The 26,779-nt window shown below is 43.0% G+C and overlaps 1 protein-coding gene and 3 long non-coding RNA genes across 4 annotated transcripts; 1 reads left to right on the top strand and 3 right to left on the bottom strand.

Moving 5' to 3' along the window:
• Positions 1 to 5,955: 5,955 nt before the first annotated feature.
• LOC124275173 lies at positions 5,956 to 8,307 on the bottom strand. The gene is made up of 3 exons (XR_006898224.1): positions 8,241 to 8,307; positions 7,611 to 7,658; positions 5,956 to 6,249 (listed from the first exon to the last, which is right to left on the bottom strand). It is a non-coding gene; the product is annotated as an uncharacterized LOC124275173 (long non-coding RNA).
• On the top strand, positions 7,113 to 7,604 carry LOC124275179. The gene is made up of 3 exons (XR_006898227.1): positions 7,113 to 7,175; positions 7,220 to 7,373; positions 7,476 to 7,604. It is a non-coding gene; the product is annotated as an uncharacterized LOC124275179 (long non-coding RNA).
• Positions 8,308 to 19,763: 11,456 nt separating the features above from the next.
• LOC124275158 lies at positions 19,764 to 20,531 on the bottom strand. The gene is made up of 2 exons (XM_046710658.1): positions 20,457 to 20,531; positions 19,764 to 20,261 (listed from the first exon to the last, which is right to left on the bottom strand). The coding sequence occupies exons 1-2, from the start codon at positions 20,529 to 20,531 to the stop codon at positions 19,764 to 19,766; spliced, it is 573 nt and encodes a 190-aa protein (XP_046566614.1).
• A 693-nt stretch (positions 20,532 to 21,224) lies between these two features.
• LOC124275166 lies at positions 21,225 to 23,341 on the bottom strand. Its single transcript, XR_006898223.1, has 3 exons — positions 23,210 to 23,341; positions 22,372 to 22,611; positions 21,225 to 21,262 (listed from the first exon to the last, which is right to left on the bottom strand). It is a non-coding gene; the product is annotated as an uncharacterized LOC124275166 (long non-coding RNA).
• Between the last annotated feature and the right edge of the window lie 3,438 nt (positions 23,342 to 26,779).

Genomic DNA, 26,779 nt, shown 5'->3' with positions numbered 1-26,779 from the left:
CAGACGCCACACATACCGTGTTTAACGTCATAAGCTGTCATATACTTCGTTTCAGAGTGTCATAAACATCGTAAATGCCACATATTCGTGCTCAGATTGTATATATCGTATACTATCGTATACATGTATACAGTGGCTAGTGCCTCTGTGTGTGCTGGTCGTGGAATAAGTTGATTTGAGATGCCCATGTAGACATCAATCGAAGCACGTGTAAAATCATTCTGAAATGTGACTGAAACAGTGAGTGAGTATGGTTTTACGCCCCTTTAGCAATATTCAAGCAACATCACGGCGGGGGACACCAGATATGGGCTTCACACAGAAATGGGCTACCCATGTGGGGAATCGAACCGGAGTCCTTGGCTAGGCGATCGAACGTTTTAACCTCTAGACTACCCCACCGCCTCTATCACTGAAAGAGGTCAGGCTGTTCTGTACAATATAACGGGGAAAACGTCATGCCATAGAATAACCAGTCTCCATTACTGACAAAACAGATTCGCTGAAAAAGCAAAATACTGGCGCAAATTATATACATGGCTCGAGAAAATGATGACACCGGGTGATCACGAAAAGAGAAAAAAAGTAGTCCAGCCCGGCGCACAACTTCTTTCCTTCTTAGTCTAAATGCGCCGTGTAATCATATAACCAGTTTGATGTCTACCTCTGACCGCTAGCAGTTATTATGGGCGGTGGGGTAGCCTAATGGTAAATGCGTCCGCTCCTCACGCTGAAGATCCCTGTTCGATATTGCTGGAATATGGCTAAAAGCCACGTAAAGACATGCTCACTCACTCACTCACTCACTCACTCACTCACACTCACTCACTCACTCACTCACTCACTCACTCACTCACTCACTCACTCACTCACTCACCCACTCACTCACTCACTCACTCACCCACCAACCCACTCACTCACTCACTCACTCACTCACTCACCCACTCACTCACTCACCAACCCACCACCTACTAATTCACTCAGTCACACACCAACTTTCTCACTCTCACCTTCACTCAATCACTCACTCACCCACTCACTCACCCACTCACTCACCCACCCACTCACTCACTCACTCACTCACTCACTCACTCACTCACTCACTCACTCACTCACTCACTCACTCACCCAACCCACTCACTCACTTGGTAGCAATTAGTCACGATTATGACTCCTGTTTTGTCAGTATTTTGTACCTTCCCGTTGGGGCGGTGGGGTAGCCCAGTGGTTAAAGACCCGGGTTCGAATCCCCACATGGGTACAATTTGTGAAGCCCATTTCTGGTGTCCCCCGCCATGATGTTGCTGGAATATTGCTAAAAGCAGCGTAAAACCAAATTCAGTCAGTCAGTCAGTCAGTACCTTCCCGTTAGTTTCACCATAGTAATAGACGAGTATATACGGTATAAAAATGTGGATTGACATACACAGCATGTTTACAATGTCCGTACACGTTGCACGTCTCAGTTATCTTATGTTACTTGTCCAGGATCAAAGGGTAATGTTCAAAGTATTGTCAGTTTGAGATAAATATAAAAACAGCTGTCGCTAGACAGGTACCTCCATGGCCATATCGAAAGGAAACACTACACAGGATGGCAATTAATGCACGATTTGACGAAAGCTTTCAATACACAACAAAGGCGCATGTTATAAACCCACTCGAGCGCGAAGTTACTTTCAAAGAGCGATGAAACTAAATACGTGGTTCTATGTTACATCCTGTTTTACTGACTGACTGACTGACTGACTGAGTATAGTTTTAAGCCGCTTTTAGCAATATTCCAGCAACATCACTGCGGGGGACACCAGAAATGGGCTTCACACATTGTACCCATGTGGGGATTCAAACCCGGGCCTTCGGCGTGACGAGCGAACGCTTTAACCACTAGGCTACCCCACCGCCCCGTACAAACTACAAAAGTAAAACAGAAACGATATAAACTCATTCTGTCCCAGCCAATCCACAGCGTCTGTGTACATGACAATCCAATCCTCTCACTCGCGTAGGTTGGTAGGGACCTATTCTGAGCGGGAGTTACAGCGATAATCATGCAAAAGAAAAAAAGGCGGATACAATCTGGGAGGGTTATTTCTCTCCTATTCAAGATTTTAATCTATAAAAATACAATTTGTCTATGGCGAATCGATGATATCAGCATAATAGGAATTGCTAGCAAGGTCTGAGACTAACCGTATGGAGTTGGTCAGTCCGATGAGCTGAGAGACTACAGTGGTCGGTCGGATGGACTGAAGCAGTACAGTGGTTGGTCGGATGGACTGAAGCAGTACAGTGGTCAGTCGGATGGACTGAAGCAGGACAGTCGTCAGTCGGATGGACTGAAGCAGTACAGTCGTCAGTCGGATGGACTGAAGCAGTACAGTGGTCTGTCGGATGGACTGAAGCAGTACAGTGGTCGGTCGGATGGACTGAAGCAGTACAGTGGTCTGTCGGATGGACTGAAGCAGTACAGTCGTCAGTCGGATGGACTGAAGCAGTACAGTGGTCTGTCGGATGGACTGAAGCAGGACAGTCGTCAGTCGGATGGACTGAAGCAGTACAGTCGTCAGTCGGATGGACTGAAGCAGTACAGTGGTCGGTCGGATGGACTGAAGCAGTACAGTCGTCAGTCGGATGGACTGAAGCAGTACAGTGGTCGGTCGGATGGACTGAAGCAGTACAGTCGTCAGTCGGATGGACTGAAGCAGTACAGTGGTCGGTCGGATGGACTGAAGCAGTACAGTCGTCAGTCGGATGGACTGAAGCAGGACAGTGGTCGGTCGGATGGACTGAAGCAGTACAGTGGTCGGTCGGATGGACTGAAGCAGTACAGTGGTCGGTCGGATGGACTGAAGCAGTACAGTCGTCAGTCGGATGGACTGAAGCAGTACAGTGGTCGGTCAGATGGACTGAAGCAGTACAGTGGTCGGTCGGATGGACTGAAGCAGTACAGCCGTCAGTCGGATGGACTGAAGCAGTACAGTGGTCGGTCGGATGGACTGAAGCAGGACAGTGGTCGGCCGGATGGACTGAAGCAGGACAGTGGTCGGTCGGATGGACTGAAGCAGTACAGTGGTCAGTCGGATGGACTGAAGCAGTACAGTGGTCGGTCGGATGGACTGAAGCAGTACAGTGGTCGGTGGATGGCCTGAAGCAGTACAGTGGTCAATCGGATGGACTGAAGCAGGACAGTGGTCGGTCGGATGGACTGAAGCAGTACAGTGGTCAGTCGGATGGACTGAAGCAGTACAGTGGTCAATCGGATGGACTGAAGCAGTACAGTGGTCGGTCGGATGGACTGAAGCAGTACAGTGGTCAGTCGGATGGACTGAAGCAGTACAGTGGTCGGTGGATGGACTGAAGCAGGACAGTGGTCAATCGGATGGACTGAAGCAGGACAGTGGTCGGTCGGATGGACTGAAGCAGTACAGTCGTCAGTCGGATGGACTGAAGCAGTACAGTCGTCAGTCGGATGGACTGAAGCAGTACAGTGGTCGGTGGGATAGGCTGAAGCAGTACAGTGGTCGGTCGGATGGACTGAAGCAGGACAGTGGTCGGTCGGATGGACTGAAGCAGGACAGTGGTCGGTCGGATGGACTGAAGCAGTACAGTGGTCGGTCGGATGGACTGAAGCAGTACAGTGGTCGGTCGGATGGACTGAAGCAGTACAGTGGTCGGTCAGATGGACTGAAGCAGTACAGTGGTCGGTCGGATGGACTGAAGCAGGACAGTGGTCGGTCGGATGGACTGAAGCAGTACAGTGGTCTGTGGGATGGACTGAACCAGTACAGTGGTCGGTCGGATGGACTGAAGCAGTACAGTGGTCGGTGGGATGGACTGAAGCAGTACAGTGGTCGGTGGGATGGACTGAAGCAGTACAGTGGTCGGTGGGATAGGCTGAAGCAGTACAGTGGTCGGTGGGATAGACTGAAGCAGTACAGTGGTCGGTGGGATAGACTGAGGCAGGACAGTGGTCGGTGGGATGGACTGAAGCAGTACAGTGGTCGGTGGGATAGGCTGAAGCAGTACAGTGGTCGGTGGGATAGGCTGAAGCAGTACAGTGGTCGGTGGGATAGGCTGAAGCAGTACAGTGGTCGGTCAGATGGACTGAAGCAGTACAGTGGTCGGTCAGATGGACTGAAGCAGTACAGTGGTCGGTCAGATGGACTGAAGCAGTACAGTGGTCGGTCAGATGGACTGAAGCAGTACAGTGGTTGGTTGGATGGACTGAAGCAGTACAGTGGTCGGTCAGATGGACTGAAGCAGTACAGTGGTTGGTCGGATGGACTGAAGCAGTACAGTGGTCGGTCAGATGGACTGAAGCAGTACAGTGGTTGGTTGGATGGACTGAAGCAGTACAGTGGTCGGTCGGATGGACTGAAGCAGTACAGTGGTGGGTGGGATGGACTGAAGCAGTACAGTGGTCGGTCCGATGGACTGAAGCAGTACAGTGGTCGGTTGGATGGACTGAAGCAGTACAGTGGTCGGTCGGATGGACTGAAGCAGTACAGTGGTTGGTTGGATGGACTGAAGAAGCAGTACAGTGGTTGGTTCGATGGACTGAAGCAGTACAGTGGTCGGTCAGATGGACTGAAGCAGTACAGTGGTCGGTGGGATAGACTGAAGCAGTACAGTGGTCGGTCAGATGGACTGAAGCAGTATAGTGGTCGGTCGGATAGGCTGAAGTTACAGTGGTCGGTGGGATGGACTGAAGCAGTACAGTGGTCGGTGGGATGGACTGAAGCAGTACAGTGGTCAGGTGGGATGGACTGAAGCAGTACAGTGGTCGGTGGGATGGACTGAAGCAGTACAGTGGTCGGTGGGATAGGCTGAAGTTACAGTGGTCGATGGGATAGGCTGAAGTTACAGTGGTCGGTGGGATAGGCTGAAGCGGTACAGTGGTCGTTGGGATGGACTGAAGCAGTACAATGGTCGGTCGGATTGACTGAAGCAGTACAGTGGTCGGTGGGATAGGCTGAAGGAGTACAGTGGTCGGTGGGAGGCTGAAGTTACAGTGATATGACCAGATTTTTGTACTCGGACTGGTGATCAACACCAAATTTGACCTCATTGACTGACTTGAGACATGAAATGGTAGCAGTATGCACTAAGTGGGATGTATTAGGTCTTAAGTACAGCTATGTAAATACATTTATAAAATTAACTGACTAATAACGAGTTGCTGTGATCGGCATCTTGACATGTTCCTGATGAAACATTTAGTTGTTCCGCCACGTTTTTTCAGCTGTTGTCTCTTTAATTAACTAAAGAGTTTGGATGAACAAAACAACCGGGACAATGTTCTCTCATGAGCTAATGGCGGCTTTATACAACGGGACTTATTCCAACCTTAACTATTCTTGTTTTATATTAATAAAAATAAAAGGCCATTTATAAAGCGCGTGTTTCCACACACTTGTGCACGCTCAAAGCGCTAACGCATTCTTACCCCAGACAACCCGAGCTGCCTGTTAGACTATCCCACCGGGTACCCATTTTCAGCTGGTTGAACAGAGACAATTTTGAACAAACTCACTTGCCTAAGGTGAGGCCACATGGATCGCATGTGCTTCGTTGTGGGGCAAGACTGAAGTCCTAGAAACTCTCAGGTGTCACGGTCACCCATCCAAGGACTCTCCGCACCCAGCGTTACTAACTGCAAGTTATTTGTGACCTCAGCTCCATGCACAGGACCACGCACCGCCATTAAGCTCACTCACCCACCCCTTCACCCACTCACCCACTCATCCACTAACTCACTCACTCACCCACCCCTTCACCCACTAACTCACTCACTCACCCACCCCTTCACTCACCCACTCACCCACCCCTTCACCCACTCACTCACTCACTCACTCATTCAAAGATTGCCAGGACGTAACACCATTCTTCACTCAATAACAGTGCAAGTGTCAAGAGCGCACAAGAGATAAAGAAATGATAAACAATATAGTCTTCAGATATCAGATTTATTTATGATATTCAAGTTGACAACGTAACTTTTAAATTCTGTCAGAAAAGTATTTTAGACTCGAAGAATACACGTGATAAAACAGCAGATTGCATGTTATGACGAACAGTTTGTCCACAATCGGTATTTCCGGTTTTGTTGCCTTGTGTCCGTCTGCGGATCCTGGTCAGCTGACGTCATGGTGTTCACTGGTTACTTCGCCACGACATAGCCCAGCACCATCGCCAAGGACCCCAGAAGGACGGAGAAGCCTTGCGTGGCGGCGGAGCTCTCGGGCTCTGAAAGACAGACACAAGTTGGTGAATAACTAAACAAGAGATTATGCAAATAAAAGGTGTACTTTCTCGGCTGTGGGACACAGGCTGTCAAATAGCGAGGCTGCAGTGAGAACTGGGAGTGGCAGGCCTTACAAGGCAGAAATACAAGATCGTCCTATTACATCAATAATGCTCTACGATATGGACTAAAATCAGTCTAAGTGAACTAAGGCTCGGTATTATTCGTTACACTACTATACCGAGACTCAGTATGGCAGTACATCCACAAATATTGAACTCAATAATGACAATGCCTGCGCACATCGATAAGGTTTTCCACGCCGGAATTATTTACATGCATCGTCATTACACCTTCACCGCCATTTTATTCGGTCTTTTTGAAGTTTTGTCGGTTATATCACACGATCAAAATAAGGATCCACAACAGCAGCCAAATACCAGACGTTTGTTGACAAGTTCATCAGCCACTGTATAATTACCCACTCGTCAAACGAGCGACCTCAGACATACTCCATGTTATTGACAGAATGATATTGGCTGTGACCTGGGCCCAGAGGTCAATCTCCCACACCTGCCTGCAAACATTTACAAATGACTTCAATATAAATGATCACATCAGTGTTCACTTAGATGTGTGTCCTCGCTACAATAAGATCGGGTTAGAAATTAATTCATCGATCAATCTGTCACACCATTTAAACATTATCGCAAGGATGAATATGCCTTGCAGTAATATTCGTAGCTTTCCTTCACCTACAGTTTGCCTTTCAGCTTGACACCTGTGCCAATCACTGGCCTTCAGATAGGTTTGTGTTGATCTCATCTGAACTAACACGACGTCCGGGTTCAACTGTGAGTATTCCCAAAAATATTCACTGATACAACACAGGTGGGTCACTAGGCTCTCTAACCACCTGGAATCTCAGGTTACAACACCTGGAATCTCAGGTTACAACACCTGGAATCTCAGGTAACAACACCTGGAATCTCAGGTAACAACACCTGGGAACTCAGGTAACAACACCTGGAAGCTCAGGTAACAACACCTGGGAACCCAGGTAACAACACCTGGAAGCTCAGGTAACAACACCTGGAAGCTCAGGTAACAACACCTGGGAACTCAGGTAACAACACCTGGTCAACAACACCTGGAATCTCAGGTAACAACACCTGGAATCTCAGGTAACAACACCTGGAATCTCAGGTAACAACACCTAGGAACTCAGGTGACAACTTCACCCTAATTGGTATCCTTTAACCTCTAATATTTATATTTATCATTTAATTATGCAGTATGTCAAAGATATTTACATATAATATGAGCTAGTCTTCTCCATACAACTGTGAAGTAAGTAATTTACCTGAGGCCGCCATAGCTGGGCTTATTCCCAGGTTTATCAATGCGAATACTGGAAGCAGAAAAAAACATGTTTAGATTTCAATTTCGCTTTTTTTAAAGGAATAATAAGTATACATGAGCGTGATATATATCGAACCATGGCGTCGTAATTAACTACATGATTAAGATGAGTTACGATCTTAATATAGGTCACAAATATCACAAAACCACACAGTTCTGTGATCACATCATGTCAAGTTGGGCGGTGGGGTAGTCTACTTGGGGCTAGTGGTTAAAGCGTTCGCTCCTCAGGCCGAAGACCCGGGTTCGATTCCCCACATGACATCCCCGCGGTAATAGTGCTGGAATATTGCTAAATATTGCATAAAACCGTACCCACCCACTCACTTATTCAAAAAATCTGAGATTATCGTATTCTGAGATCATACTAGACACTCTGTAACACTGCACAGTGGGTTACAACAGGTGACAAAACTATGTTGATATGTATACTCAAATACAGAAAATAAACGGGTGGATAAACATTTAATTGGTATTAACAGGTATTTAATAAATGTCGTGATGTGCTAGAGAGACTTGTAATACATATCAGTAGATTGGGTGTTTAAATATGATATAAACCTGTACATACCAACGAGGAAGAAGGCGATCAGTGACTCCATCTTGAAACTATCGGTCGACTGTAGGGATAGCTCGCGGGGCAATGACGTTTATATATATTCGTGATAATGTTTAGTCACGTGACGAGTAGGTATATTATTGTCACTATACTGAATGGTCGGTTGCATCTAACACGTGTCCTGCGGTTTTTACTGGCTGGCATCAACACGGATGCATAATGAACTGGTTGCATGTTTAATGAACTGCACCCATAGTCAAGCGTAGATAGCCAATCTATACATCGCCGATACCGACATCCCGACCACGCCCCGGATCCGTTAACATACCACTAATAACATACAGATAGCATATTAATAATAATATTTGTCCTTTTTGATAAAACCAATGAATTCATGTATATTATTGACATGGAGAAAATGGACACAGTTTGGTTTTTTTTAAATCGGTTAGGTTCTTACTGATTTAGTGCAGATCAACGCTATCTGCAGGATCTTAGTCATTTCAAGGAAGTTTCTCATACTTTGTAGGTCTATAACCGTCACTATAGATAATAGCTTTCAGGAAGTTATCAAAAACTCTATCATTTCATGCTCACATTTTTTTATTGTCCATTTTGAACATGTAAGCATCAAACTTCAGTACTCATTGTGAAAAAACTTATATGATCGTTCCCTGTCGTAACAGCTATTGCAAATGTATACACAGGGTATAGAGACCCATTGCTAGGCATATTCACCTGTGTTATTTAATGGAGACTGTATATCCTGCCTGTATCGTACTACTTCGTTTCGCCACTGAGAGTTTGCTCTGAACTATACTCTGATACCGGCGGAATCCCTAGCTAACAAAATACGCTTCGTAGAATGTCGTCGAGACAAAATCACTTGAATTAATTTTTCATTAATTTCATTTTTGACTTTTATAAATTGATTAGGTTCTTTTTCTTTAAGCCCTTACTTCGTTAATAGTAGATAACAACATCTGCAAGCCTTGCCGAGTGTAGGATCACAGTAGATAACAACATCTGTAAGCCTTGCCGAGTGTAGGATCACAGTAGATAACAACATCTGTAAGCCTTGCCGAGTGTAGGATCACAGTAGATAACAACATCTGTAAGCCTTGCCGAGTGTAGGATCACAGTAGATAACAACATCTGTAAGCCTTGCCGAGTGTAGGATCACAGTAGATAACAACATCTGTAAGCCTTGCCGAGTGTAGGATCACAGTAGATAACAACATCTGTAAGCCTTGCCGAGTGTAGGATCACAGTAGATAACAACATCTGTAAGCCTTGCCGAGTGTAGGATCACAGTAGATAACAACATCTGCAAGCCTTGCCGAGTGTAGGATCACAGTAGATAACAACATCTGTCAGCCTTGCCGAGTGTAGGATCACAGTAGATAACAACATCTGCAAGCCTTGCCGAGTGTAGGATCACAGTAGATAACAACATCTGCAAGCCTTGCCGAGTGTAGGATCATAGTAGATAACAACATCTGCAAGCCTCAAGCCGAGTGTAGGATCATAGTAGATAACAAACATCTGCAAGCCTTGCCGAGTGTAGGATCACAGTAGATAACAACATCTGTAAGCCTTGCCGAGTGTAGGATCACAGTAGATAACAACATCTGTAAGCCTTGCCGAGTGTAGGATCACAGTAGATAACAACATCTGTAAGCCTTGCCGAGTGTAGGATCACAGTAGATAACAACATCTGTAAGCCTTGCCGAGTGTAGGATCACAGTAGATAACAACATCTGTAAGCCTTGCCGAGTGTAGGATCACAGTATAACACTCCTATCTTCAGAAATCTCACTGTTATCGTGAGAATATTACACTCACATGCAAACGATTGCCACGTCAGAGTCAGAGGAACACACTGAATCCTCTGTTAACATCCTACAACTCAGTCTGAGACATTGCCAGCTTTTCCAATTAGTGAGTGAGTATGGTTTTACGCCGCTTTTAGCAATATTCCAGCAATAACACAGTGGGGACACCAGAAATGGGCTTCAAACATTGTACCCATGTGGGGAACCTGGCCTTCGCCATGACCAACGGACGCTTTAACCACTAGGCTACCCCACCGCCCCTCCAGATATTCAAGTTACCCATGTCTCGTAATGTAAATATGGATGGTATTATTTTGTGTATACAAATTTCGGGACGAAAGTTTAAGAGAAGGGGGATAGTATTAACGTGGAGACATGTTAATATTACGCGTTGGTCAAGCCACGCTTGCCACATATACATCCATGGCATACTCGCAACTGGTTATCCATTAGACACATTTAACATCGCACTAAACTAAATGATATCATTTTAAGTTAACAATACCAACTTCACCGTGTGTATAATCAGTAAAAACGATTGTCTGTGATAACTTGAATATGTTTATAAATACGGACGACAGCCTAACATCATTCTGTGGGTGTGTCATAAACACACGTTCATTCACTCAGATAAGAAACTTCCTTCTACTTTGTTATTTAAAATCTTTATGCTTTTTATGTAAGCTTTTAAGTTTGTCCGTGTACATGTCCTGTAAACACCATATCTACAGGAATTATTTCATACATTGTAAATGTCGGTGTATTTAGCCAATCAAGACAAATTCTTTGCGCTTCCTATTCATTGTATTGACGGCACACGGTGGCCCTGATTTTTAGGCGGGGTAAATCGCTGTGCAGTGTTGCGTTTCTAAGTCGCACCAGGAAACTATAATCATAGTCATCACCACTAAGAGCATTCCTCCAACATCGAGCTCACAGGCTGTGTAAAAACTGAAATATTGTTGTAAGCGGCATAAACATCAGGTGAAGTCTTCCAATGGGTGACCATGTTACACAGCCTGGCTCCTGAGAGAGTTTCTAAGCACAATCTTGTCCAATATAGATGCACATACAATGCATGTGGTGTTTCTCTGGTCAAGTGAATTTGTTCGAAATACAAGCAAAATGAGTTAAAATGAACCAAAGCGCGACAATGCGACAAGGCCATTTGTCGCATTGTCGCGATGTCGCATGTCGCGATTTGAATAATATTTTTCTATTCCTCCAAAGGGCGACAATGCGACATAGCGACAATTGTCGCCCTATCTAAGATGTGTAAAAAGCCTAAAATTCGATAAAACGCGACACGCGACACTCGACAATGCGACAACGCGACATTTCATCAAAATGTCGCGTTGTCGCATTGTCGCGTAGCATGTCGCGTTTTATTAGTTACGGCGGAATTTAAAAACTATCACAAGCATGATTATTTTTTTCGATGTTTTTAAAGGGCTGAGATAGCCCCTCAGAACAATAATAAATGAACGTACATGTGGCCGTGAAGTCTTTGGGTTAAGAGTCGTTGGTTAATGGAATGGGTGTATTCAAACTGGCCAATTTGCTGAAAATTATTATGATTGAGTAGGTGTATATTTCAAACCATACAAGTACATGTGTATCGCTGGGTATAGTATCATTATCGATATATTGTGAATCACGGCATGTCCAGGATTAATTATATAGGATTCAAATAGAATTGAAAAACAGACATCACAACACATACTGTAAAGAAATGCCTAGCTAATTTACCAAGCTACCTAACTCGTGAGTGAGTGGAGTGAGCGTGGATGGGAGTGGAGCGGAGTGGAATGGAGTGGAGAAGAGTGAGTGAGGGAGGGAGGGTTTCTGGCACTCCAAAGATCGCATGGATTTCATCGTTTTAAATATCATAATGATAACAGTCCATGTATGGCAGTTTCCCAAGAAGAATATCACACTCAAAGCCGACCTAAACTGTCTTTGAGGTGCTGGATGGTTAAGTGATATTACCATCTCATTCTACCTGGTATCCATCAACTGCTGGCTGAACAGAGGCAGATGTCGGACAAATTCATCAGGGTCGGACAGGTCTGTACCAAGAAACTCTGTCAGGAGCCAAACTGTCGAACATAGTGACCCATTCGAGGACATCACCTGATGTTTATGCCGATGTGGCCTGAATTTTAACATTTTTTCAGTTTTTTCACAACCTGCCACCTTGATATTGGTGAAAAGTCCTAAGTGATCAATGTGTATGGTGCTGGGATTCGAACCCATGATCATAGTTTATTGGTGTGACTAAAAGACACAACTCTGCACAGCAAATTGCCCCGCCTTGAATGACAGGGCCACCGTGTGCCGTCGTTACAATGAATAGTAGCGCTAATAATTTGTCTTGCTGCTAAAACACACTTGATTGCCTAAATGCATTTACAATATATATAATAATTTTCAAAGCAACAATGAAAGATTTGCATTAAGTTCAAGAAAAGCAGCCCCCCATTAACATTACGAGTACTACTTCATTTTAAAAACCATTGGAGGTAACAAAAGACCACTGAAGTGTGAAATAGAGTATAACTTTCCTGCGCTTGCGTAGTGTAATTGACTTCCTACGCATGTTCACCGGTAATCCAAAAGGGCGACAACGCGACAATGCGACATATTCAATATGTCGCATTGTCGCGTGTCACGTTTTAAACTTTTTTGTACACATCTTAGATAGGGCGACAATGCGACAACGCGACATATTTTGACCTTGAAAATTGTCGCTATGTCGCATTGTCGCCCTTTGGAGGAATACAAAAATATTATTCAAAACGCGACATGCGACAATGCGACAAATGGGCGAAATGTCGCGTTGTCGCATTGTCGCGCTTTGGTTAATTTTGCCTCATTTTGCTTGTTTTTTGAGAGGACGACAACGCGACAATGCGACAACGCGAAAATGTCCCTTCTCAGATTACATAGTTCAGCCAGCAGTGGATGTGTACCAGGTAGAATGATATGGTCTACTCTCACTTGAATTGAGAATGCACGGGGTAATAAAGGGCATTTAACACGATATTCTGCGTGGAAATACTCACTCACTCACTCACTCACTCTCTGTTTTATATCCTTTTCAATATACGAGGCTTAGGGAGCTTGATAAATTAGCAAGGTATTTCATCACAATAATGTGTTGTGAAGTCTGTTTTTCAAGTCTTTTTGAATCCTAGACACGCCATGATTCACAATACATCGATAATTTTCTTAGACGATACGGTTCCCATGTACCTTTATCATCTTGTTTCAAACATAGACCTATTCAATCAATATAGGTTATCACGCGAGTGTGTTTTGGGATGGTTAATATCCTGCATTAGGAATAATCATTGTATAGTGTTTATTCCTAATGCAGGATATTAACCATCCCAAAACACACGAGTGTGATAACCTGTTTATCATACAATGTCATTTTTGCTGTATAATGCGATTTCAAATGCTTCAAATCATGAAACTAAACTTCGTGGAATGTCTGTGACGTCACAAATATGTGCGGAGTAATACGTTACGTCACAAGCCCGGTGACATAATTTTCTCCTGATCACCCAGCGGTCATCTAGTTTCCAGTAAGCTGTTATGCTAAAGCACGTATTGTTGTCAACAAATCTAAGCTTACGTTTGAAAAATAACAACAAACTCACGTGGAACTTCACAAACCATCAATTAACCTTTTGAACAACCAAATACGCTTTAGTGTTAGCGTGACACTGTGCACCGTTCTCTCGCTAACACTGACAGTGGGTCGGGGAACTGATGTTGGTATATTCGTAAGCCTATGTATTTCTATCCTCGGTTTGTAATCTACTCCATCTATCAAAACCAAGCATGAATTTTCTGGGATCAAATCACTGACAGTACCGTAACCACGGCCGTTAATCCGGACACGATCGCCGACCCTTGACGCCATGTTTGTTTACACTGTAAAAGTAGTCCCTGAAATTGGCATATGACCTCTCTAATTTGCATCGATATCCGTATATGACCCCAACGGATACCGAAAATATCCGTTGGCTTTATCCTGCCGAGAACACTATTCATTGTATGATAATAATAATTATCATCAGAACTGTCAGTGGGTTCTTGAGGGGCATATAGAAGCTGGTATTCAAGTATAAGACAAAATATTATGGATGTCAACTTCTTCCTTATTGTATACACAACGTTCCTGGGCTATTAATATTCTATAAAGAAGAAGGTGGCATCCATATTATTTTGTCTTATATAATTGCCAGTAATTAAGATATAAAAATCGTATCGGGAGATATTACCACATCAAACGTGCATTAACCATCGAATCTTCACGGCCACATGTAAACTCATTTATTATTGTTCTGAGTTCGATCCTTGGTTATCTCTGTCCTGCCAAAACATCGGAAACAATTGATCATGTTTGTTAAAATCTGGAAATTCAGCAGTAGCTAAATACAAACACGACAATGCAACAACGCGACAGATTGACTACAAAACTACATTTTGATGAGATGTCGTGTTGTCGCCCTTTCGTTTTTAAGATGAAGTTTCGTTTTTTAGATTTCCATGCAGACCATATTTCAAGGTTTATCGAAACTTTGAAATACGTCAAACACCTCACGAAACCTAAGTCCTATCCTAAATCCCCAATTCGTTTCATGCATATATGTATATGGCATAAACAAATATGATATACGTGCTGGGTTTTTTATGCCATATTTTAATGTGTTCTGTTGAGACCTGAATGCCTGGATACTGATAAGTGCTACAACTTTCCTTTCAAATCAACAATTACTTATAGTTTGATCGGTGTTCTAGAAGTTGGGGAATCAACGATGAGGCACATGACGTTATGGGTAACGACGTCTTGTTTAATGCTTAGGGTGACTTTTGAGTGTAGATTCGTACACTAGTGCCAGGCTAAACGTGAATACAACCACGTAATGATAAGTACAGTCGAGCACCGTTGTCTCGATATTCATGGGACCAAGAACAAATATCGAGTTATCCGAACTTCGAGACATCCGACCGGGGCATATTATCACATATCACTGTGACAGAAAACAAAACAAAAGTAGATTTCATGTATATTTATTTGTACATAAACTGAACGCCAAAAGAAATGTTAAACCTCTGAACATTAGAATATCCTAAAATGTTATATGGATAGAAGACTTTGGTTTGGTATGTTTTAACAACCAATCATGTAACTCTATTGAGTCAAAACATCAGACTGAGGAAGTCATTGATAATTAGGATATCGACATGTTTGTTTAGGTGGGATCCATTGTCCCATTTTCAATCATGTAAAAATTCAAATCAAAAGTGTAAAAAAACAGTTAAAAATGGGTCCAGATGATATTGTTTACGATGATAATGCATGCACATTCACAAAGAGTGATAAAGTTGGGTTTTGGATATGAAAGAATGGTTGTTTACCGTAAAAAGGGACCCAATGCTGAAATTGGATTTTTGTCTCTTTAAAACACATTCCAACCACTTGAGGTTTAATTTTTGGATCATCATGACTTTCGAATGTTTTACGAAACAAAGTACCTGTGGGGAGTGTATGTGTTAACCGTCATATGTGTCACAATATAGCACAGTTATAAAATACTGTTTGAAGATTTCCTACTAATTGTCTAAAATATATTATAGTTCATGCATTTAAATATGAAAACAAGTCAGAGCAAAAGAATACCCAGTCTTCATTATCCCCAGACACAGATTTCCTTTGGTCAAAGAGAAAAACAGCTGTTAAAATTACATGAATGAACGCCTGAAAATAATTGATGACACCGGGCGCTTGTGAAAAGGATACGTGTGGGCCAAATTTTTGCAGTTAACCCAAATAAACGCTAATGAACAAACGATGAGTGAGTGAGTGGGTTTAGTTGTACGCCGCACTCAGCAATTTTTCTTTAGTTATATGGCGGCGGTCTGTAAATATTCGAGTCTAGACCAGACAATCCAGTGATCAACAGCATCAGCATCGATCAGCGCAATTGGGAACCGATGACATGTGTCAACCAAGTCAGCGAGCCTGACCACCTGATCCCGTTAGTCGCCTCTTACTACACGCATTGGTTACGGAACATCAATTCTATCCCGGATCTTCACGGGTCGAACAAACGATGAAACTGGCTTCACTCAGTCTACCAGCAGAAACATAGCTCCAGTTTATGACATGAAAACAATTTAGATATACTGTATATATCCCTGGTTTCGAGTGATCCATTCATGCCATTTTCAACAATTCACAAATTTTCCTTTTACGTCCAATAGAGTTTATTTTGTTGCATACATTTAATTCAGTTTGATTTCTCGGAGTTGTATCTTTAACATAATCTCGTTAGGATGCGAGTCGGGTATTCATTGCATGCTTGTTACACCCGGATGCCCTCGTGCCAGGAGGTCATGAGAAGATGTATACAATCTGGCTGCTTCGTGAACGCCATGATAGCATCTTGATGACGGAGGGCCATTATGCAGGTCGATCGCGTCTGGGATAGATGCACAGTCATACCACCCGCTACCATCTTTCATGTACATGATAGGTAAACACATAATGGCATTCCTAAAACACCGTGCGACTATAACATATAATATTTTTTAGTTCATCAGGCACAGAGAAACAGGGCAATGGGGTAAACAATGGTTCAAGCGTTCGCTCGGCGCGCTGAAAGCCCGGATTTGTGTGAAGCCTATTTCTTGTGTCCCCGTCGTAATAGTACATGAATATTACCAGCAATATCGACCTGCAGTAGACAATCGAGTGATTGACATCATGAGTATCGATCTTAGTGATTGAGATACGATGTTGTATATCAACGAAGTCGACGAGCCTGACCATCCGATCCCTGGCGAGCATTGTTTATCGAGACTAATTGTAACCCTGATCTTCAAAGGAACGTGTTATTGAAACATGTAAGAAAAAACAATTCAAGCGACTCAGATTTAATTCTGTCATCAATCCTGGTTAATCCTAAGCTTCATCAGAGGTCATACGAAAGCCCGGACCTCTGGAAACAATAACTAAAGTCTTATGAGAGCTTTTTTTAAGTTTAGGCTCATATTGGTGCAGGTGGTAGAGGTTTGCAAAGTGTAGACATCATCTAGCACAATACTGCTTTGGGTTGCGATCACGGGACACAGGTAAAGTACATTTTGTAGGTATGACTCACGTGGCAAGGTGTGAGGTTGTCAAACCAGGTCATGGTTTTCTACTTGACGCTCTCGTTCATCCTGTGTATATTTTTAACATGCAAGGAATTCGCCGCATGAGCGATCAGGACAAACAAGGTTCACTCTCCGTTCTACCGTTAACTCTGTCGCTGGGGGTTGCTGTATCAGTTCTCAACCAACATGTTACACCGCTCAACGTTTGTGATACGAACAATATATTATGTTTATTGAAATAAAGTAGGAATTGCCAGGATTCCATAATAATATCGATTCGCACGACAGCATATTTTGGTAATTAATCACTTATTAACAGTATTTTCCACTGTTAATAAACAGAATTCACAGACGGGAACGGAATATGAATATGTACAAACAATAGGCCTGTCGTCAAGGCGGAGACGAATGTGGTAAATTACTAAAATGAGCATTCGTGTGAATAAGACTCAATATTTCCATGGACTCTATGCAATTGCTACTTCATTCCAATAACAAAAGTTGTCATCATTGCTCTTGAAAGTGGTCTTGACAAATAACCAAAGTTTTCAAAATGTCTACATGCCCAATCACTGCGGAGGTGGTGTCCAAAACTATGACGCCCGTGTCAGAACCATCCCTATCAAATAACTCCACATATCCAGTGTTTGGTTCATTATTAACTATAAAATTGGGATATTCGCAGTCCCAAAGTTGACGCTGTCTCTGCGACTGGTGTAGATTGTAGCCGCGGATACGCCGAAAAATACCTCCACTGTCTGTACAATCATGTTGCCCATAATACATAAAGCACGGTAGCAAGTGTGGGTGGATATAAACAAATATAGCCTTCTCTGTCGGGTGTGACTATCCAGAGTGTATATGTGCAGGTAGAACCAGGTAAACATGGGTAAACATGAAGGGTATCAGTAAGTACGGTGTATATATATAGAACAACGAGGAAGAAGAACGATTTTCCTGTTGAAGATAAAGAGTGAATTGAGAGCAAATTACAGAATGTGTTATACCATAAAATAAAATTAATATTAAACATAAAGTAAAAGTGTTATTCCACACTGATTCACACAGAATTTGAACAGAAAATGTTACCACTCTGTGGTAGATTATGATTGATTTATGTTACAGCAGGAGGTGTTATACAGATATAACATATAGAGCAGGTGTTATATAACAGATATAACATATAGAGCAGGTGTTATACAGATGTAACATATAGAGCAGGTGTTATACAGATATAACATATAGAGCAGGTGTTATACATATATAACATATAGAGCAGGTGTTACAGATGTGTAACACAGATGTAACATATAGAACAGAGCAGTGTTATACAGATGTAACATATAGAGCAGGTGTTATACAGATGTAACATATAGAACAGGTGTTATACAGATATAACATATAGAGCAGGTGTTATACAGATATAACATATAGAGCAGATATCTTTCTGTTACACTGCAAACAGTCATGTTCAAGTCTAAAGTTTCAGACATGATATCATATAACAGTACCAGGCTAGGGTCACATGGCGATCGCCGACTTTCCCTTTTGCCCAAACCACGAACCACACTATTATGGACAAGTGATCTGAGCCTTGTTTGTCAGTGTTACCGTATAACATTGTATTGATCGGAAACAATCCATCTGGGGGTATAATCCACACACAGAGAGAGACAAACACAGAGGGAGAGAGAGAGAGAAAGAGAGAGAGAGAGAGACAAACACAGAGGGAGAGAGAGAGAGAGAGAGAGAGAGAGACAAACACAGAGGAGAGAGAGAGAGAGAAAGAGAGAGAGAGAGACACACAGAGAGAAAGAGAGAGAGAGACAAACACAGAGGGAGAGAGAGACAGAGACACAGAGAGAGAGAGAGAGAGAGAGAGAGAGAGAGAGAGAGAGAGAGAGAGAGACATGTACACACACATATAACAACACACACGATCACCAACACTGTTTCAACTGTGAGTGAAGTGCGTTTACGCGCTTTCGGGCGTCCATGGTATTTTATTGCCGCATCTTTCAATATCAAATGATTGCCTGCGATTGACACTTCAACCATGTTCTGAAGTAATAGTGACTTAAACATCCCGAAGTTCCTCCTCTAGCATGATGGATAACTTGAAAGCAGGTACTCCTTGCGTCCAAATCCAGGATGATCCACTATGTACATTGATGTCATTCCTGTGCACCACAAACATCATGCTAAATGTTGTTATCAAATTGGGTACAGTATACTGAGATTTAGATTTAGTCACATTTGGCGATCGTTGAAATCTTTGAAAACGTTTGTGTGACGTTTGTTTCTCCATAGAAAATATGAAAATACAACTTTCTTTAATAGGCAACCGATTCATACAGTTAAACCAACTTGGCCGTTCGAGTTGGCCTCGCCCTTTGGTTTTGATAGTGAAGAACACACACTTGATCTGCTGAACAGCTCGGGGATATCTAACACGAGGATAACAAAGACTGGAATGGATATTATGAAGACAGCTACATATCCAATACTGGCGGCGGATGGTCTGTGGTCATGGGCACTGACCTTCTTCCGAACACGGCTGGACAGGTTCTCCTTTTGTCCACGGCCAACTCTTTGCGATAGCTGCCAGAACGGCCCCCAGTTCCTTCTCGCTCATTACAGGGATATTATATTCTCTACAGACCTGGCTCTCTGTCGCCCGAGGGGTGCTGTCTGCACCGTCTACGATGTTGTATGTTGTCCCAGAGTTGTCGTTTGCTGGCGAAGAAGTCTCGTCCTCACGCGTATAGTTAACAATCGGTGGCGAAGTGGTTTCATCTGCACGCGAATAGTTATCGTTCGCTGGCGAGGGAGTTTCATCTGAAGGAACAGAAGTCACCTCACCCGAATAGTTAACAATCACTGGCGAAGAAGTCTCGTCTGCCTCCACATGTTGATCGTTCGCTGGCGAAGGAGTTACATCTGAAGGAACAAAAGTCACCTCATCCGAATAGTTAACAATCACTGGCGAAGAAGTCTCGTCTGCATCCACATGCGTGATCGTTCGCTGGCGAAGGAGTCACATCTGAAGGAACAAAAGTCAAAAGTAGTTAACAAATCACTGGCGAAGAAGTCTCGACTGCATCCGAATGCTCGTTATGTATTCTCGCCAGCGAAGAAGTATCGTTTGCTGGCATCTCGATGGATCCCAGACGTTATCGTAAGCTGGCGAAGAGGTTTCATCTGTAGGAACAGAAGTCACTTGCGTGGTTTGGTCCATCTCAGTAGTTGTTTGGTCCATCTCAGTAGTTGTTTGGTCCATCTCAGTAAGCCCCATCTCAGTTAGTGGTTTGGTCCCATCTCAGTAGTTGTTTGGTCCATCTCAGTAGTGGTTTTTGGTCCATCTCAGTAGTTGTTTGGTCCATCTCAGTAGTTGTTTGGTCCATCTCAGTAGTTGTTTGTCCTGCAGTGTCCAGACAACACAAAACATGAGTACATACACACTGACCACCACCTGACAAACAAATTCAAATCCAATGAAATTACCTCTCAACCTCGGATGTTTTTATTCAGCCTTGTGACGATGAGAATACTTCTACCTCTTAACTTGTTCACCAAAAACAGTTCACTTACATAATGCAAGAGTTTAGACATTTTATAAAACTTATTTTGAGGAAGAATATGACATTGAATATTAATCTTGAGATCATGACTATTTATTTTGTTATGGTATTCGTGACATGCATATCTTCCGAGCTGCACGTTGCAAAGCCTGTTGAAAATATTAATCATCTTCTGATAGCCATTAGCTCATGTGGAAACAGACAGTGGCTATAAACCAGGGACCCTTTCACGAAGCAGCCTTTACTGAGGTTAACCTTAATTCCCATTCTTAACATTGCAGTAAGGTTACCTTAGAGACTTACGATCACCTTAGTGCTTTGTGAAAGGACTAGTACAACAACATGTAAGCCCATACCGTCCAAGACTGCCTGTTCACACGGATGGGCCGCCTTGGAATCGTCTCCCTCTCCATGTATCCTGTGGTATTCTGGCTGTTTATTGACACTGGAATAAAGACAAGATGAGGTCTTCGACAGGGTTTAATGCTACTATACAGCGGAAATCCTGACCAGTTAATCCAGTGATTAGTATTATGAACATCAATCCACACGTGACCTGACCACCTGACTGCCACCACATGTTGCTAGTGACGTGCTTGTTGGCTGCTTGTACCTACCCTGGAACCCCTATGGAAGTGTTACCGATGGAGCCTGGAGGCTCTATTTAGCTGAGATACAGACAAAGCCACTGTTGACATGATGATACCAGTGATGGTTTACATCACAATAGTCGCTGTTTGACGCCCACGTTTCTTCACCGATTTAAGTGAGTGAGTATTGTCTTGCGCCGCTTTCAGCAATATTTCAGCAAAATCACCACAGGGCCACCTGAAATGGGTTTCACATATTGTGCCCATGGTGGAATCTAACCTGGATCTTCGGCCACTGACATGTATCGTTAACCCATACATAATACTATCATATAATACATTTGTAGAGACGCGTAAGTTAACAGTCACATGACTATGTTATGCTACCGGGTATCCATTCACTGCTGGGTTACAGAGACAATTTTGAACAAACTCACTTGCCTAAGGTGAGACCACATATGCCACGTGTTCTTCGTTGTGGGGCAGGACTGAAGTTTTAGAAACTCTCAGGAGTCAAGCTGCCAAAAATGGTCACCCATCCATGGACTTTCTGTGACCAACATTTCTTACCTTCAACGGATCTGTGACCTTGTGACTGACATGTGACCATCACGCCGTAATATAACTGGAATGTACTGTTTAAATCGGGGTCAAACCCACGTCCGAGATAATAATCAGGCAGTATCGCCATAAATACGCCATTCTCTTCTTTCTATTTGAATGTCTGAAAGTCAGTGATTTGTTGTATGTAACCTGGAAGGTAATTCCAGAGGACTGAACCTGCCTTCCCAACGTCAAGGAACGTATGCCCTCTCACACCGCAGTTTCACTTAAAAGATCGAACAACATATAGAACATAAATGAAACGGTTCAACCATGTGCATTCTCACAGCATTAAGTTGACACGCCATGATATGCATGCGTCGAACCCAACCCCCTCACTACCTGACACGGATCTGCATACCTCCGTCTATTGCATGCAGCTCGCATATGAAGGGATGATAGTGGTCGCAGGGGTGATCGGTCAGCACATGTTGCCCCGGGAGCAGTACGAAAACACTGGCCACTAGGGGAATCCGGGTAACTCGGCATACCTCGAGTTGAATAACGCCAGTGTCGAATTGACAGATCCTGCTCCGCACAGGTACCCTCCCACAGTAACATAGACTGATTCACCTGGAGCCCAGCCCACCTGTATTGGGATCTGTTGACAACAACACAGAATTAGATGTCATACAAAACCAAGTTTGTTCAAATACAGAAACTCCGGTTAAACTGAACCCAATGGGACCACTGATATATGTTCGTTACAACGCATATCAAATACAATATACAGCAAATGGCGAGACCAAAGCAACAGTTTGTTAAAACCATCAATAAGTTATAAGAGTATTTGTTACAAACGTAGTTTGCGTACACACTTTAAATTATTATCGAATTTTATTAATATATTATATTAATATTATTATTATAATGGGTGTATTATAAAGGTAACACTTGGATATGTAGGAGACAGTGAAAATGATATTGCTGGCAAATTGCAGGACAATCGATGTTTGGTAAGCCAGTGTCAGCATCAAAATACTGTTCAAAGACTGTGAGATCAAAGAACAGTATTATATTTGAGGGTGGTGGGGTAGCCCAGTGGTTAAAGCGTTGGTTCGTCACGCCGAAGACCCGGGTTCGAGTCCCCACATGAGTATTTGTCTGAAGCCCATATCTGGTGTTCCTTGTCGTGATATTTCTGGGATATTGCTAAAATTGCGTAAAACCATACTCACTCACTATTATATTTGACTTACTCGTATCCCCAAACCCCTTCAGACAGGTTCCTGATCCTGGTCAGATGCTCCACTGTGTCCAAGATGGCCAGACGACCACCGTGGCCCCTGCAGACCTTCCGGCGGTATTCCACGGCTGGCGGAACGTGAACAACACATACTCCATTCCTTGAAACATCACATACGACAGAATATAAGGATACATGACAGAGGTCAAATTATAGTCAAACGTTGGAGAGGTCAAGTTGTACTTGACCACGAGAGAACAAAGCATGACTTGAGTTCTACTGAATCATGACAGGCCGACTTACATTGAATCGTGACAGGAGACGACTTACACTGAATCATGACAAGACACGACTTATACTGAATCATGACACGGCGACATTGCTGAATCATGATGGGACGACTTACATTGAATCATGATGGGACGACTTACACTGAATCATGACAAGACACGACTTATATTGAATCATGACATGGCGACTTATACTGAATCATGACACGGCGACTTATACTGAATCATGATGGGACGACTTACATTGAATCATGACAGAAGACGACTTACATTGAGTCATGACAGGGGACGACTTATACTGAATCATGACATGGCGACTTATATTGAATCATGATGGGACGACTTACATTGAATCCTGACAGAGGACGAGTCATGTACGATATCTTTTAGTTGAATCAGCAAGGTAAGAGCTCCATTTAATGGCGTGCAGTTGAAGGAGTCTGCGAGTTTGCATAGGACTGACTGACTGAGTTTGGTTTTACGCCGCTTTTAGCAATATTCCAGCAACATCACGGCGGGGGACACCAGAAATGGGCTTCACACATTGTGCCCATGTGGGGATTCGAACTCGGGTCTTCGGCGTGACGAGCGGACGCTTTAACCATTAGGCTACCCCCACCGCCCCAGTTTGTATAGGAAACAAAGAGACGACTGTCACAGATGGACAACATCAAGTCACAATAGTGCACAAGAACCAGTGACACGGAACGTCGGGGTTGTTTATGCCTCAGCTCAACGGTGCACTTACATGTTCTAGACGTGTGGTTACGCTTGAATACTGGCAATTGCCTCAAGCAACCATTTGCTGCAACTACAATAGACCATTTAAACAGAGGCCCAGATAAGCTGCGTATCCGGGTAGAATACGCATAGAAAATTTCCAATTACGCATTGAAAATAATAGTTGCGTACCAATTACGCATTTAAAATGATAGATACGCAAAATGTTTAAAACAAATGCGTACGGAATATATTTATTAAAATTGCTTGCGTAATGAAAAGACATCAATTACTATCAAGTCGTACTGTTAGTATAGGACAAGTTTTGTACTGTCAGTACAGGATGAGTGATTTTTCATGAAGTCATTTCCATTATATTTAAGTTGGTTTTGATTAGGTATGACATGAGGCAGAACATACCTGCTTAGTAAACTTACTCAATGACATAATACTTAGGTGAGTAAAATGACTGAAATACGCACATATTTGAAAGCAGTGAGTAACGGAAAATGAAATACCAACTCAACATTCATAATGCACACCCAAAATATACAGTGGGTACAGTACCCACATGAGCTAAATCTTATCTGGAGCTCTGCGGGGCAAGTATATTTTATTACTCGATACATGGGGGTAGAGATAACTTTATACCTGGACACAATGGCTATGGATGTTTCGACATGGCCATATCGTGCACTGCAATTAAGTACATGGTTGTAGAAATAATCAAGCTTCTGCCATACTCACAAATACTCACATAAACTCACACATACTCACATATACTCACACATTCACAAATATACACACTTACACTGACACATACACCCACTCACACATACCCAAATATACTTATACATACTCACATATATTCACACATACTCACACATGTTCACATATATTCTCATATACTCACATACACTCACACATACTCACATATATTCACACATACTCACATACACTCACACATATCCACATATACTCACACATACATATATACTTCTACATACTCACATATATTCATGCATACTCACATATACTCATATATTCCCTCCTACATACTCACATATACTCCTACATACTCACATACAGTCACACATATTCACACCCACGCCCAAGACTTATAAACACCCACAACGGATTGTACTTAAATCAAAGTAGAATGTGTCTGGTTTAAAACCATCCATCCTTATAAACAAATACAGTCCCGTACAAAAAGGATGTCAAACAATGGATCAATGACACACCTCAACAGGCGATTATGTCTCACTGCAACCGGAACTTCTCATATGATTTCCCTGTTTCAAAACATTTATCAAAAGTCAATATACGTAGAACAAATCCCTGGGCTGATTTCATCTATAAAATGTTTTCACTTGAAGAACTCCACAGGGAAGCATCCTTAACTCACATAATCTGTGTGATTTTTATTCTCGTCTTCAGTGGTAGTATAGGAGCAGGAGGACGCGGGGGTTTGTAGTATTTCCAGCACGCTTGATCTAAACTTTACATAAAGTAAGTGTAGAACTGCTTCTCCCCTACGTACACATAATCAGTCATTTCCACCATCCGCTCTAAGGTACATTACATAATAAGGGCCGAGTTCCTCAGGGGCGGTGGGGTAGCCTCGTGGTTAAAGCGCTCGCCTCGTCACGCCCAAGACCCGGGTTCGATTCCTAATTGGTTACGTTGTGTGAAGCCCATTTCTGGTGTCCCCTGATATTGCTGGAATATCACTCGAATTCCGCAGGTAGCGGCGGTTGCATGCCCACGTAACGCGTGCTCTTTGCGCGGACACCCGGTGTCATCATTATTATTCAGGGATTCATTCCTATAATTGTCACCTCTATTTTGGCTTTAAGGGCCAATAGAATCTGTTTCGAGTTATAATCGAGATTCGGTTGTTCTTATGGTTGTTGGTTCTGGTTCTTGTAGTGAGTGAGTGTAGTTTTACACCGCTTTTAGCAATATTCCACCAATATAATATATACGGCGGCGGACACCAGAAATTGGCTTCACACAATGTACCCATTTACGGAATCGAACGCGGGTCTTCGGCGTGACGAGCGAAAGCTTTAACCACTCAGGCTACCCCACCGCCCGTTTGAAATTGTATAGATGTTCAATAATATGGTGGCATGATAACATTTTATATCTGTAATGAGAGCGATAGTTTAACAGTACAACAGGAACATCTGACTGAAACGTTTACTTCAGTTTAAAACAATATCAGGCCAACCTTCTGTTTGGTTTTCGTGGACCCGTGAAGATCCGGGGTAGAATAGGTCTTCAGCAACCCATTCTTGTCATAAAAGGCGACTATGCTTTTCGTAAGAGGCGACTAACGGGATCGGGTGGTCAAGCTCGCTGACTTGGTTGACACATATCATGGGTTCAAAGTTGCGCAGATCGATGCTCATGCTGTTGATCACTGGATTGTCTGGTCCAGACTCGATTATTTACAGACCGCCGCCATATAGCTGGAATATTGCTGAGTGCGGCGTAAAACTCAACTCTTAATTTCAAATACTATCACACAAAACATTTTATTCAGATGATTATAAACATAACTACTG

Source organism: Haliotis rubra, unplaced genomic scaffold (genome assembly GCF_003918875.1).
Source record: "Haliotis rubra isolate DU_JTF1 unplaced genomic scaffold, ASM391887v1 Scf1044, whole genome shotgun sequence".
Taxonomy (NCBI): Eukaryota; Metazoa; Mollusca; class Gastropoda; order Lepetellida; family Haliotidae; genus Haliotis; species Haliotis rubra.
This window is presented reverse-complemented; position numbering and strand designations above follow the sequence as displayed.